At 42.4% G+C, this 15688-nt stretch overlaps 1 protein-coding gene across 1 annotated transcript; it reads left to right on the top strand.

Moving 5' to 3' along the window:
• Window positions 1–3272: 3272 nt before the first annotated feature.
• On the top strand, window positions 3273–15553 carry LOC148225630 (uncharacterized). The gene is made up of 6 exons (XM_088180600.1): window positions 3273–3628; window positions 5384–5526; window positions 8606–8639; window positions 10467–10667; window positions 11854–11997; window positions 15361–15553. The coding sequence occupies exons 2-6, from the start codon at window positions 5443–5445 to the stop codon at window positions 15408–15410; spliced, it is 513 nt and encodes a 170-aa protein (XP_088036726.1). The 5' UTR covers window positions 3273–3628; window positions 5384–5442; the 3' UTR covers window positions 15411–15553.
• Window positions 15554–15688: the final 135 nt, after the last annotated feature.

The following is a 15688-nucleotide window of genomic DNA, read 5'->3' as shown; positions in this document are numbered from 1 at the left end:
GGGAATTTTGTGGGATTTAAAGGGATTTTATGGGATTTAAAGGGAATTTTGTGGGATTGGAGGAGATTTTATGGGATTTAAAGGGAATTTTGTGGGATTTAAAGGGAATTTTATGGGATTTGAAGGGAATTTTGTGGGATTTTAAGGGAATTTTATTGGGATTTAAAGGGAATTTTGTGGGATTGGAGGAGATTTTATGGGATTTAAATGGAATTTTGTGGGATTGAAAAGAATTTTATGGGATTTAAAGGGAATTTTTCTGGGATTTAAAGGGAATTTTGTGGGATTGGAGGGGAATTTATGGGATTTAAAGGGAATTTTGTGGGATTTAAAGGGGTTTTATGGAATTTAAATGGAATTTTGTGGGATTTAAATGGAATTTTTTGGGATTGGAGGGGTTTTGTGGGATTTAAAGGGAATTTTATGGGATTTAAATGGAATTTTGTGGGATTGGAGGGAATTTTATGGGATTTAAAGGGAATTTTGTGGGATTTAAATGGAATTTTGTGGGATTGGAGGGAATTTTATGGGATTGGAGGGGATTTTGTGGGATTTAAAGGGAATTTTCTGGGATTTAAAGGGAATTTTTTGGGATTGGAGGGAATTTTGTGGGATTCCAGCTTCAATCCTTGGGAATTCCAGCTCCAATTTTTGGGAATTTCAGCTCCAACCCTTGGGAATTTTGGGATCCCACCATCCCAAACCCAGCACCCGACTCCGAACATCCCGAAATGTGAAAATCCCAACCCCAAAATTCCAACATCCCACAACCCCAAAATCCCAACACTCAACATCCCAAAATCCGAGACTCGACATCCCAAAATCCCAATGTCCCCAAATCCCCAAAATCCCAAATCCCCAAAATCCCAACATTCCAAATTCCCAAAAATCCAAATTCCCAAAAATCCAAAAAAATCCAAATTCCTAAAATCCCCCAAATCCCAAATCCCCAAAATCCCAACATTCCAAAACCCCAATGTCCCAAAATCCCAAAAATCCAAATTCCCAAATTCCCAGAAATCCCAAATTCCTAAAAATCCCAAAAATCCAAATTCCCAAATTCCTAAAATCCCCAAAATCCAAATTCCAAAAAAATCCCAAAAAATCCAAATTCCCAAAAAATCCCAAAAAATCCAAATTCCAAAAAAATCCCAAAAAATCCAAATTCCTAAAATCCCAAAAATCCCCAAAACCCAAATTCCCAAATTCCCCCAAATCCAAATTCCCAAATTCCCCAAATCCCCCAAAATCCCAAACCCCAAATCCCAACATCCCAACCCCACCCTCGTCCCCCACCCCCGCAGTGTCCCCAATGTCCCCCCAATGTCCCCGGGGTGTCCCCAGGGTGTCCCCAGACTGTCCTGGACACCCCCAGGGTGTCCCCGTGTCCCCAGGGGGTCCCCTCAGTGTCCCCTTGTCCCCCAAGGTGTCCCCAGGGTGTCCCCAATGTCCCCAGGATGTCCCCTCAGTGTCCCCAGGGTGTCCCCTCAGTGTCCCCAGGGTGTCCCCTCAGTGTCCCCTTGTCCCCAAGGTGTCCCCATGTCCCTGGGATGCCCCCTCAGTGTCCCCTTGTCCCCACAATGTTCCCAAGGTGTCCCCGGGATGTCCCCAGAGTGTCCCCAATGTCCTCATGACTCCACAGTGTCCCCAGGATGTCACAACAGTGTCCCCTTGTCCCCCGAGGTGTCCCCATGCCCCTGGAATGTCCCCTTGTCCCCACAGTGTCCTCAGGGTGTCCCCAGGGTGTCCCCAGGGTGTCCCCAAGGTGTCCCCAAGGTGTCCCCAAGGTGTCCCCAAGGTGTCCCTGTCCCCTCCCCGGGCTGGCACTGCTGGGGTTTGGGACAATGGCATTGGGATTAATTGGATTAATTGGATTAATTGGATTAATGGGATTAATTGGATCATTAAAACTGGGATTGGTGGGATTAATTGGATTAATAGGATTAATGGGATTAATGGGATTATTTGGATTATTTGGATTATTTGGATTAATGGGATTAATGAGATTAATGGGATTAATGGGATTAATAAGGTTAATGAGATAAATGGAATGAACGGGATTATTTGGATTAATGGGATTAATGGGATTATTACAACCGGGATTGTTGGGATTATTGGGATTTTTGAGATTATTTGGGGCTATTTGGACTAATGGGATTATTTGGATAAATGGGATTAATGGGATTAATGGGATTAATGGGATTATTAAAACCGGAATAATTTGGATTATTGGGATTTTGGGGATTATTTGGGATTATTTGGGATTATCTGGATTAATGAGATTAATGAGATAAATGGAATCCAAATAACCCCATTATTCCAAATAAGGATTAATGGTATTAATGGGATTAACTGGATTATTTGGGAATAATGGGATTAATGGGATTAATGGGATTATTAAACCCGGAATCATTGGGATTATTGGGATTTTTTGGATTATTTGGGGTTATTTGGATTACTTGGATTATTTGGGAATAATGGGATTAATGCGATTAATTGGGTTATTAAAACTGGGATTATTTGGATTATTTGGATTAATGGGATTATTTGGATAAATAGGATTAATAAAATTAATGACATAAATGGAATGAATGGGGTTATTTGGAATAATGGGGGTATTTGGATTAATGGGATTAATGGGATTATTAAAACCGGGATTATTGGGATTATTGGGATTTTTTGGGATTGGATTTCCTCAGGGAAACTGAGGCACGGGGTAGGGGGGGTGACTTGATTTATTTTTATTTTTATTTTTATTTTTATTTTTATTTTTATTTTTATTTTTATTTTTTAGTTTATACTTTTTTTACTTGGCATATCCATAGCACTTTTTATTACACGTTTATTCAATTAATTACATTAATCAATTAAATTATTTAAAAATATTTTTCCCGGTTTGGGATCCCCATTCCCAGTTTGGGTCCCCAATCCCAGTTCGGGTCCCCATTCCCAGTTTGGGATCCCCATTCCCAGTTTGGGTCCCCATTCCCAGTTTGGGATCGGCTCCATTCCCAGTTTGGGATGCCCATTCCCAGTTTGGGGTCCCCATTCCCAGTTTGGGATCCCCATTCCCAGTTCGGGATCCCCATTCCCAGTTTGGGATCCCCATTCCCAGTTCGGGATCCCCATTCCCAGTTTAGGGATCCCCATTCCCAGTTTGGGGTCCCCATTCCCAGCTCCCCCCACCCTCATCCCGACAGCCACCGGCGCCACCCGGAAGTGGCCCCCTGGGGGACCGGAAGTGTGCGCACCTCGGGTGGTGCGGCGGTGAAAAGGTTCCGGGGGGGAAACCGGAAGTAGACGGAGAGGGGCCGGGGGAGAGTCCTGCCGCTATGGCGGCACCTATAGATCTCCAGACACTATAGAACCCCCCAGAGCTTCCCTATAGGAACCTCGGATCCCTAAAGAGCCTCAGCGACCCCATAAAAAGGTGGAAAACGCCCGGATTTTGGGAAGAAAGTGGCGACGCTTTTCCGCGATGGAGGCTCTGAGCTTTTCCCAGATCACAAGGAGTAGTCCAGGGCTTTGCAGTCTATGGGAGAGCAAGTCCAGATGATGTCGGTTCTCCCGGAATTCTCCTAAATTTGGGAAAACTCCGCTGTGGCCGCCTCAAAAAGCTCCTTATCCGGTACAAATTTCCGTCTGTATTCCGGCAGCTCCACCTTGTAGCAATCCACAGGGAAGGGATACAGGACCAGGCGGAGATCCGGCAGCTCCAAGGTTTTCTGGAGCAGGAGACCAATTCCAAGCTTTCCAACGGAGCCTGGAGGTCACTGGTGGGAGGGAAAAGGGAAAAATGAGGCCCAAGGGAGGATTGGTGGGAGCTGGGAATGTTGGGATTCCTGGGGGAAACGTGGGGAATAAGAACTGGGACTGCATCTGTGGAATCGCCCGACTGTGGGATGGGTGAGGCCGGGAAAAAGCTGCAAGAACGTCAAGTTCAACCCCTGAAAACCCTGGGATTTTGGAATTGTGGGATCATGGAATCATGGAATCACTGAGGTTGGGCAAAATCTCCAAGACCATCAAGTTCAAGTATTGAAAATCCTGGGATTGTGGGATCATGGAGCCCGGGAATTGTGGAGTTATGGGGTCATGGAGCCATTAAATTCAGAAAAGGCTTCAGGATCATCAAGTCCAACCTTTGGGAATCCTGGAATCAAGGAATTATGGGATCATGGAAACCTGGGATCACTAAGGTTGAAAAGATCTCAGGGACCATTGAGCCCAAATTTTGGGAATTCTGGAATCAAGGATTGAGATAATGGAATCATAAGAATATTGGGATAATAAACTCCTGGAGTCATGGGGTCACTAAGAATGGAAAAGATCTCCAAGATCTTGAAGTTCAGCCTTTGGGAATCCTGGAATTAGGAAATTTTGGCATCATGGAATTATGGGATGACACAATCACTGAGTCATGAACTACTGGGATAACGGAATCACGGGATCATGGGAACACTGGGTAATGAATTCCTGGAATCAATGGATCCTTCAGGCTGGAAAAGACTCTCAAGACCCATTGAGCCCAAACTTTGGGAATCTTGGAAACACTGAGTTTTAGGATCGTGAATTTATGGGATAATGGAAACGTTGAGTCATGAACTACTGGGATAATGAAATTATGGGATCATGGACACCTCCAGGCAAGCCTTGGCCAAATCCTTGGTGCTGCACCAGCTGGAGAACCCACTGGAAGTACAGAAGGCCACGGGCTGTGGGAATTAGGTGAAATCATGGGGACTCCCAGTATGTGGGGGAACCAGGGGAGAATTCCAGGCAAACTCCAAATCCAAGGTTATCCCGAAGAAAAGGGAAGGTGTGGGAGAAGGTGGAGGCGGTGTTGTGAGGGTATCACCAGCGCTGCTCCCTAATAAAGGGGTCCCGGAGTATCCCCACCCCACCAGGGCCGCCCCAAAATTCCTCAAGGATCCCAAATCTTCGAGAATCTCGAAATTCCCAAAGGCATCCCTAAATTATCCCAAAGTCCCCTCAGGGATCCCCAAAACCGGCCAACATGGCGTCCCCCACTCTTCGCCCGCCCGCTGTTCCCGCTCTCCCCCAGCCCGTACGGAAGCTGCACTTCCGTGTCTGCGCGTTGTAGCAACCAATCAGCGACCTTGTTCCACCCTTGAGGCGGATTCTTTGTTTTTAATAGGCCCTTACAGCTGTCTATCATTGTTTCTTTAATTCTCACTGGTTGAACAGCGAAGTGGGCGGATCCTTTTACATTCCTCGTTGCTATTGGCTCGTTGCGCTGTCAATCACTAATCCCTGCCTTCCTATTGGCTGGCGCTGGGCGGGAGCGGGAGGTTCGCTCTGAGGGGGACTCTGAGTTCCTCTCCGAGCCTCCCTCGATCGCGATGGCGATTTCTGATCCCAGATCCTGATCCCCGATCGCGATCCATTATTAGCAAATCCCAAATCCCGGATCCCGCGGCCATGGAGCGGCAGCAGGAGCTGAAGGTGCTGCTGAAGCGCTGGGAAGCGGAATTCCTGCGGGAACGAGGACGGAAACCCAGCCAGGTGCTCCTGAGGGGCCGCGGCCGGAATTTGTGAGGGGGGGAAAGAAATCCCTGAGGGGGAATCCCTGGAATTGGGGCTGGTTTGGGGGTCCCAGGATTGGTTTTGGGGTTCTGGGATGGTTTAGGGGGTTCCTGGATTGGTTTATGGGGGATCCTGAGGCTTTTGAGGTGTCTTTTTGTGGTGTTGGGTTTTGTGTTTGGGGCGTTTTTGGGGTTTGGGTTGGATTTGGGAATCCCGGCAATGGGGGGGGATTGGTTTAAGGGGCTCCTGGGCCTTTTTGGGGTGGTTAAAGGAGGTCCTTGAGGAGATTTTGGGGTTCTGGGGTCCCTAAAATGAGGGGGGGGTTTGGTTTAGGGGAGTCCTGAGGCTTTTGGGGATTCTTTGACCGCGGTTTTTGGTTTTTTTTGGGGGTGTCTTTAGGGTGATTTTAGGGGTCTCGGGTTTTTTTTTTTTTTTTTGGGGGTGTCCTTGCCTGGTTTTGGGGTCTTTGGGGTGGTTTAGGGAGTCCCTGGAACGAGGTAAATTTTTTTGGGGGGGTCCTGGGTGTTTTTTGGGGTGTCTGGAGTTGTTTTTGGGATTCTTTAGGGGGACATGAGGTGAATCGAGAGTCTCAAGGGGGTCCTTGGAGGGTTTTTTTTTTTTTTAGGTTGGATTTTAAAGAAGTCAAATTCACCCCCGAAAAAAACCCTGAAATTCAAAAAAAATCCCCCAAAAAATCACGAAATTCCGAAATCCCCACGAATTCCTTCCAAAAAACCCCGAATCTTAAAAAACCCCAAAATCTCATTTTCCACTCCCAAATCCCCAAAAAAACCCCAAAATCCTAAAAACTCCAAATCTCCCCAAAAAACCCCAAATCCTCTCAGTTGCCTTCAAAACCCCCAAATCCTACAAAAAAAAAATCCCAAAAATACCGAAACCCCAAAAATCCCAAATGTGAAAAAAAAAACCCAAATCCCCCAAAAATCCAAAATCCCCCCATGAAACCCAAATCCCCAAGAAAATCTCAAAAACATTCAACTCCCAAAAAACCCAAATCCCATTAAAAACCCCATTAAAAACCCCAAATCCCATTGAAAAAAAGCCGAAATCCCATTGGAAAAAAAACCCCAAATCCCATAAAAAACCCCCAAATCCCATAAAAAACCTCCAAATCCCATAAAAAACCCCCAAATCCCATTAAAAAATTCCATTAAAAACCCCAAATCCCATTGAAAAAAAACCCCAAATCCCATAAAAAAACCCCAAACCCCATAGAAATAAACCCCTGTCCCATAAACCCCAAATCCCATAAAAAAACTCCAAATCCCATAAAAAACCCCATAAAAACCCCAAATCCCATTAAAAAACCCCAAATCCCATAAAAAATCCCATAAAAACCCCAAATCCCATAAAAAACCCCATAAAAAGCCCCAAATCCCATTAAAAAATCCCATTTAAAACCCTATTTAAAAAAAACCCAAATCCCATTAAAAATCCCATAAAAAAAGCCTAAATCCCATTGAAAAAAAAAATCCCATAAAAAACCCCAAATCCCATTGAAAAAAAAATCCCAAATCCCATAAAAATCCCACTAAAAAACCCTAAATCCCACTAAAAAACCCCAAATCCCAAAAAACCCACAAATCTTATAAAAAGCCCACAAATCCCATTAAAAAAATCCCATTTAAAAAAAACCCAAATCCCATTAAAAAATCCCATTAAAAACCCCCAAATCCCATAAAAAAACCCCAAACCCCATTAAAAAACCCCAAATCCCATTAAAAATCCCATTAAAAACCCCCAAATCCGATTAAAAAATCCCATAAAAAACCCCAAACCCCATAAAAAAATCGCATAAAACCCCCAAATCTCATTAAAAAAACCCCAAATCCCATAAACCCCAAATCCCATTAAAAAATCCCATAAAAAACCCCAAATCCCATTAAAAATCCCATTTAAAAAACCCTAAATCCCATAAAAAATCCCATTAAAAACGCCAAATCCCAGAAAAAAACCCATAAAAACCCCAAATCCCATTAAAAAAACCCCAAATCCCATAAAAAATCCCATTAATAACCCCAAATCCCATTGAAAAAAACCCCCAAATCCCATTAAAAACCCCAAATCCGATTAAAAAATCCCATAAAAAACCCCTAAATCCCATTTAAAAATCCCATAAAAAACCCCCAAATCCCATTAAAAATCCCATTAAAAAACCCAAAATCCCAATAAAAATGCCATTAAAAACCCCAAATCCCATAAAAATCCCATAAAAACCCCATATCCCATTAAAAAACCCAAAATCCCATTAAAAATCCCGTTAAAAAAAACCCAAATCCCATAAAAAATCCCATTTAAAAAACCCCAAATCCGATTAAAAAACCCCATTAAAAAAACCCCAAATCCCATAAAAAATCCCATTAAAAAATCCCAAATCCCATTAAAAAAATCCCATAAAAACCCCAAATCCCATTAAAAAATCCCCCCAAACCCCCAAATCTCATAAAAAAATCCCATTAAAAACCCCAAATCCCATTAAAAAAATCCCATAAAAACCCCAAATCCCATAAAAAATCCCCCAAAAAACCCCAAATCTCATAAAAAATCCCATTAAAAACTCCCAAATCCCATTAAAAACCCCAAATCCCATTAAAAAATCCCATAAAAAACCCCTAAATCTCATTTAAAAATCCCATTAAAAAACCCAAAATCCCATTAAAAATCCCATTAAAAAAACCCCAAATCCCATAAAAAATCCCATTTAAAAAACCCCAAATCCCATAAAAAATCCCATTTAAAAAAACCCAAATCCGATTAAAAAACCCATTAAAAAAACCCCAAATCCGATTAAAAAACCCCATTAAAAAAACCCAAATCCCATAAAAAATCCCATTAAAAAACCCCAAATCCCATTAAAAAATCCCATAAAAACCCCAAATCTCATAAAAAAATCCCCAAAAAACCCCCAAATCTCATAAAAAAAATCCCAAAAAATCCCCTAAATCCCATTAAAAAATCCCATTAAAAACCCCAAATCCCATAAAAAACCCCATTAAAAACCCCAAATCCGCCATTTTGTTCCTTTTTCCCTTTCCAGGCCGACATCGAGGAGGCCCCGCCCGAAACTCGCCGTGAGTTTGGGGCAAGATTTGGGGGTTTGGGGCAAATTTTGGGGTTTTGGGGCAAATTTTGGGGTAAATTTTGGGGTTTTTGGGCAAATTTTGGGGATTTTGGGGCAAATTTTGGGGATTTTGGGTCAAATTTTGGGGGATTTTGGGGCAATTTTGGAGCAAATTTGGGGGTTTTTGGGGCAAATTTTGGGGCAAATTTTGTTTTTTTTGGGGGCAAATTTGGGTTTTTTTGGCAAATTTTGGGGATTTTGGGGCAAATTTGGGGTTTTGGGGTAAATTTGGGGAATTTTGGGCAAATTTTGGTGATTTTGGGCAAATTTTGGTTTTTTTGGGGGCAAATTTGGGGATTTTGGGGGCAAAATTTGGGGATTTTGGGGCAAATTTTGGCTTTTTTGGGGCAAATTTTGGGGATTTTGGGGAAAATTTTGGGGATTTGGGGCAATTTTGGGGCAAATTTTAGGGTAAATTTTGGGGTTTGGGGGCAATTTTGGGTTTTTTGGGGCAAATTTTTCGGGATTTTGGGCAAATTTTGGGGTTTTTGGGGCAAATTTGGGGAGTTTGGGGCAAATTTTGGGGATTTGGGGGCAAATTTTAGGGGCAAATTTGGGGGTTTTGGGGCAAAATTTGGGGCAATTTTGGGGCAAATTTGGGGGGTTTTGGGGCAAATTTTGGGGTAAATTTTGGGGTTTTGGGGGCAAATTTTGGGGGCAAATTTTGGGGGATTTTGGGGCAAAATTGTGGGGATTTTGGGCAAATTTGGGGTTTTTGGGGCAAATTTTGGGGTTTTTGGGGCAAATTTGGGGTTTTGGGGCAAATTTTGGGGCAAATTTTGGGGGTTTTGGGGGCAAATTTTGGGGATTTTGGGGCAAATTTGGGGGATTTTGGGGGTTTTGGGGGCAAATTTTGGGGTTTTTGGGGCAAATTTTGGGGTTTGGGGGCAAAATTTGGGGGTTTTGGGGGCAAATTTTGGGGATTTTGGGGCAAATTTTGGGGTTTTTGGGGCAAATTTTGCGGGTTTTTGGGGCAAATTTTGGGGGATTTTGGGGCAAATTTTGGGGTTTTGGGGGCAAATTTTGGGGGATTTTGGGGGCAAATTTAGGAAATTTTGGGGCAAATTTGGGGCAAATTTGGGGGATTTTGGGGCAAATTTTGAGAAATTTTGGGGCAAATTTTGGGGATTTAGGGGCAAATTTTGGGTTTTTTGGGGGGCAATTTTGGGGGATTTTGGGACAAATTTTGGGGTTTTGGGGGGCAAATTTTGGGATTTTGGGGCAAATTTTGGGCAAATTTTGGGGTTTTGGGGCAAATTTTGGGGGCAAATTTTGGGGTTTTGGGCAAATTTGGGGGATTTTGGGACAAATTTTGGGGGTTTTGGGCAAATTTGGGGTTTTGGGGGGCAAATTTGGGATTTTTGGGGCAGATTTTGGGGTTTTGGGCAAATTTTGGGGCAAATTTTGGGACAAATTTTGGGGGGTTTTGGGCAAATTTTGGGGTTTTGAGGGCAAATTTGGGAAATTTTGGGGCAGATTTTGGGGCAAATTTTGGGGTTTTTGGGGCAAATTTGGGGGATTTTGGGGGAAATTTGGGGGGATTTTGGGGCAATTTTGGGGCAAATTGGGGGGATATTGGGGCAAATTTGGGGTTTTTTTGAGGCAAATTTTGGGTTTTTTGGGCAAATTTGGGGGATTTTGGGGCAATTTTGGGGCAAATTTTGGGGTTTTTGGGGCAAATTTTGGGGCAATTTTTGGGGATTTTTTGGGGTTTCCAAACCTCAAATTTTTCCCCCAAAATCGACCCCATAAAATTCCCGGATTTTTTTTTTCCCAGGGCTCTACCAGGAGTACGGGAGGCTGAAAAAAATGGGAAAAACTTCGGAATTTTCGGGAAAAAATTTGGAATTTTCAGGAAAAACTTCGGAATTTTCGGGAAAAAATTCGGAATTTTCAGGAAAAACTTCGGAATTTTCGGGGAAAAAATTCGGAATTTTCGGGACATTCGGGATCCCAGGAAATCCCAAAAGTGGAGCAGGTCCTAAAAACCCTAAAAAGTTTTGGGGTTTCTGGAATTTTGATTCGATCCCAAAAAAATTTTTTTGGGATTTTTTTCTGGGATTTTTGGGATGTGGGGAGGGGTTGGGGGATTTTGGGATTTGGGGTTTTTGGGATTTGGGATTTGGGATTTTTGGGATTTGGGGTTTTGGGGTTTTTGGGATTTGGGGTTTTTGGGATTTGGGTTTTTTTTCATTTGGGGTTTTTTATTTGGGTTTTATTGGATTTGGGATTTTTTGGATTTGGGTTTTTTGGATTTGGGTTTTTTTGGATTTGGGTTTTATTTGGGGTTTTTGGATTTGGGATTTGGGGTTTTGGGGTTTCTGGAATTTTGATTCGACCCCAAAAAATTTTTTTTGGGATTTTTTTTCTGGGATTTTTGGGATGTGGGAGGGTTGGGGGATTTTGGGATTTGGGATTTTTGGGATTTGGGGTTTTTGGGATTTGGGGTTTTTGGGGTTTTTTGGATTTGGGGTTTTTGGGATTTGGGTTTTTTTGGGATTTGAGGTTTTTGGGGTTTTGGGGTTTTTGGGATTTGGAGTTTTGGGGTTTTTGGGATTTGGGTTTCTGGGGTTTTTGGATTTGGGGTTTTTAGGGGTTTGGATTTTTCGTGGGATTTGGTGGTTTTGGGGTTTTTTGGGGGGTATTTTTTGGGATTTGGGTTTTTTTCATTTGGTTTTTTTTTAATTTGTTTTTTTTTTTATTTGGGTTTTTTTGGATTTGGGTTTTTTGGATTTGGGGTTTTTAGGGGTTTGGGATTTTTGGGGGGGATTTGGTGCTTTTTGTTTTTTTTTTTATTTGGGGTATTTTTGGGATTTGGTTTTTTTGGATTTTTTTCATTTGGGACATTTTGGGATTTAAAATTTTTTTGGGATTCAGTTTTATTGGGATTTGGGATCTTTTTTCTTGGGTTTTAGGTGTTTATTTAGGATTTTTTGGGGGATTTTGGGCTGGGATTGAACAGATTTGGGAGATTTTTTGGGATTTTGGGTTGAGATTCAGCAGATTTGGGAAATTTTTTGGATTTTGGGCTGGGATTGAGCAGATTTTGGGAAATTTTTTGGGATTTTGGGTTGGGATTGAACAGATTTGGGAAATTTTTTGGTGATTTTGGGTTGGGATTGAGCAGATTTGGGAGATTTTTTGGGATTTTTTTGTCATTGCAGGTGGAGGATTCGGGATTTTGGGGCTCCCACCTGAATCGAGCCCCAAAAATTCCTGGGAAAAATCAAAGTGGGAACCCCAGGCCAGGAATTTCAGCAGAATTTTATGGGATGAAGCTGAAAACCAAACTGGGAACTATTGGGAAGGTCAGGAATGGTGAGGGAGGAAAATGGGATTTTTTTTCAATCTAAAATTTGGGATCCTAAAAGTGAAAGAATCCCAAAAATCAGGGACCCCCAAAAACGAAATAATCCCAAAATTTGGGACTCTCAAATGAGAAATCCCAAAAATTGGAGGAGCCAAAAATCAAGAGAGCCCAAAAGTTGGAGAATTCTAAACTCAGAAATCTCAAAAATCAGAGATTCCAAAAATCAGGGATCCCCCAAAATCAGAAACCCCAAAATCAGGAAACCCCAAAACTTGGATTCCCCAAAATCAGGGTCCCCAAAAATTGGAAAATCCCCAAAATCAGAGACCCCAAAAATTGGAGAATCCCCAAAATCAGAAACCCCAAAATCAGGAAAACCCAAAACTTGGAGACCCCAAAACTTGGATTCCCAGAATCAGAGACCCCAAAAATTGGAGAATCCCCCAAATCAGAGACCCCAAAAATTGAAGACCCCAAAACTTGGATTTCCCAAATCAGGGTCCCCAAAAGTTGGAGAATCCCAAAATTAGAGACCCCAAAAATTGGAGAATCCCAAAATCAGGAAACCCCAAAAATTGGAGAATCCCCAAAATCAGAAACCCCAAAATCAGGAAAACCCCAAAACTTGGAGACCCCAAAACTTGGATTCCCAAAAATTGGAGAATCCCCAAATCAGAGACCCCAAAACTTGGAGACCCCAAAACTTGGATTCCCCAAAATCAGAGACCCCAAAAATTGGAGAATCCCCAAAATCAGAAACCCCAAAACTTGGATTCCCCAAAAATTGGAGAATCCCAAAATCAGAGACCCCAAAAATTGGAAACCCCAAAACTTGGAGACCCCAAAACTTGGATTCCCCAAAATTGGAGAATCTGAAAATCAGAGACCCCAAAAATTGGAGAATCCCCAAAATCAGGAAACCCAAAAATTGGAGACCCCAAAACTTGGAGACCCCAAAATCAGGGACCCCAAAATTGGAAAATCCCAAAATCAGAAACCCCAAAGATTGAAGACCCCAAAAACTTGGAGACCCCAAAATCAGAGACCCCAAAAGTTGGAGAATCCCAAAATTAGAAAACCCCAAGAGTTGGAGAATCCCAAAATTTGAGACCCCAAAAATTGTAAAAATCCCAAAATCAGGAAACCCCAAAAATTGGAGACCCCAAAACTTGGATTCCCAAAACCAGGGTCCCAAAAGTTGGAAAATCCCAAAATCAGAGACCCAAGAGTTGGAGAATCCCAAAATCAGGAAACCCCAAAATCAGGAAACCCCAAAAGTTGGAAATCCCAAAATCAGAGACCCCAAAAATTGGAGACCCCAAAACTTGTATTCCCCAAAAATTGGAGAATCCCCAAAATCAGGAAACCCCAAAATTGGAGAATCCCAAAATCAGGAAACCCCAAAATCAGGAAACCCCAAAACTTGGATTCCCCAAAATCAGAGACCCCAAAAATTGGAAAATCCCCAAAATCAGAGACCCCAAAAATTGGAGAATCCCCCAAAATCAGAAACCCCAAAATCAGGAAAACCCCAAAACTTGGAGACCCCAAAACTTGGATTCCCAAAATCAGAGACCCCAAAAATTGGAGAATCCCCCAAATCAGAGACCCCAAAAATTGAAGACCCCAAAACTTGGATTCCCAAAATCAGGGACCCCAAAAGTTGGAAAAATCCCAAAATTAGAGACCCCAAAAATTGGAAAATCCCCAAATCAGGAAAACCCCAAAATCAGGAAAACCCCCAAACTTGAATTCCCCAAAATCAGAGACCCCAAAAATTGGAGAATCCCAAAATCAGGAAAACCCCAAAAATTGGAGACCCAAAACTTGGATTCCCAAAAATTGGAGAATCCCCAAAATCAGGAAACCCCAAAAATTGGAGAATCCCAAAATCAGGAAACCCCAAAAATTGGAAAATCCCAAAATTAGAGACCCCAAAAAATGGAGAATCCCAAAATCAGGAAACCCCAAAATCAGGAAACCCCAAAACTTGGAGACCCCAAAACTTGGATTCCCCAAAATCAGAGACCCCAAAAATTGGAGAATCCCCACAATCAGGAAACCCCAAAAATGGAGACCCAAAACTTGGATTCCCAAAAATTGGAGAATCCCCAAAATCAGAAACCCCAAAATTTGGAGAATCCCAAAATCAGGAAACCCCAAAACTTGGATTCCCCAAAATCAGGGTCCCAAAAGTTTAAAAATCCAAAATTAGAGACCCACCAAAATTGGAAAATCCCCAAATCAGGAAACCCCAAAACTTGGAGACCCCAAAACTTGGATTTCCCCAAAAATCAGGGTCCCCAAAGTTGGAAAATCCAAAATTAGAGACCCAAAAATTGGAGAATCCCAAAATCAGAGACCCAAAAATTGTAAAAATCCCCAAAATCAGGAAACCCCAAAACTTGGAGACCCCAAAACTTGGATTCTCCAAAATCAGGGTCCCAAAAGTTGGAAAAATCCCAAAATCAGAGACCCAAAAATTGGAGAATCCCAAGATTAGAGACCCCAAAATCAGGAAACCCCAAAATCAGGAAAACCCAAAACTTGGAGACCCCAAAACTTGGATTCCCCAAAATCAGAGACCCCAAAAATTGGAGAATCCCAAAATCAGAAACCCCAAAACTTGGAGACCCAAAACTTGGATTCCCCAAAAATTGGAGAATCCCCAAAATTAGAGACCCAAAAATTGGAAAATCCCCAAAATCAGAAACCCCCAAAATCAGGAAAACCCCAAAATCAGGAAACCCCAAAACTTGGATTCCCCAAAATCAGAGACCCCAAAAACTGGGGACCCCAAATCTGGATTCCCCAAAAATTGGAGAATCCCCAAAATCAGAAACCCCAAAATCAGGAAAACCCCAAAACTTGGATTCCCCAAAATTAGAGACCCCAAAAGTTGGAGAATCCCAAAATTAGAGACCCCAAAAATTGTAAAAATCCCCAAAATCAGGAAACCCCAAAAATGGAGACCCCAAAACTTGGATTCCCCAAAATCAGGGTCCCCAAAAGTTGGAAAATCCCAAAATCAGAGACCCCAAAAATTGGAAAATCCCCAAAATCAGGAAACCCCAAAATCAGGAAAACCCCAAAACTTGGAGACCCCAAAACTTGGATTCCCCAAAATCAGGGTCCCCAAAAGTTGAAAATCCAAAATCAGAGACCCCAAAAATTGGAGACCCCAAAACTTGGATTCCCCAAAAATTGGAGAATCCCCAAAATCAGAAACCCCAAAATCAGGAAAACCCCAAAACTTGGAGACCCCAAAACTTGGATTCCCATAATCAGGATCCCCAAAATCCAATCCTCTCTTTAATTTGGGATTTTCAAATTCAGGATCTGATCCCTCTGTTTTTTTCAGGAACCTCCCCTGACACCTCGGATGATCCCAAATCCCAAAAAAATCCCTAAAAAATCCCCAAAATCCCCAAAAATCTCCGAGCACGGAGCCGAAATTTCCCCGACGGAGCCGTCCCGGAAGGAGGAAAAAACGGAAAATCCCGAAAAATCCGAAAATTCCACAAAATTCCAACCCTTCCATCCTTCAATTCCTCTGGGAATGGATCCTAAATTTTCTCCTTTTCCCCCAAAATTTCAATTTTTGAAAGAAAAATTGGCTGAAACTTTGGAATCTTTGGATCCTTCGTGGATCGAGAGATGCGAAAAATCCCCGAAAAAATCGGAAATTC

The sequence above is a fragment of the Sturnus vulgaris genome, chromosome 1, assembly GCF_052056855.1.
Source record: "Sturnus vulgaris isolate bStuVul1 chromosome 1, bStuVul1.hap1, whole genome shotgun sequence".
NCBI lineage: Eukaryota > Metazoa > Chordata > Aves > Passeriformes > Sturnidae > Sturnus > Sturnus vulgaris.
The sequence above is the reverse complement of the archived record's forward strand: the minus strand, read 5'-3'. Positions and strand labels throughout refer to the sequence as shown.

Coding starts and splice junctions, on each gene's coding strand:
- LOC148225630 (XM_088180600.1), top strand. CDS start 5,443: ATGGAGCGGCAGCAGGAGCTGAAGGTGCTGCTGAAGCGCTGGGAAGCG. Junction 8,640..10,466: donor GGCCCCGCCCGAAACTCGCC/GTGAGTTTGGGG, acceptor TTTTTTTCCCAG/GGCTCTACCAGGAGTACGGG. Junction 11,998..15,360: donor AACTGGGAACTATTGGGAAG/GTCAGGAATGGT, acceptor TGTTTTTTTCAG/GAACCTCCCCTGACACCTCG.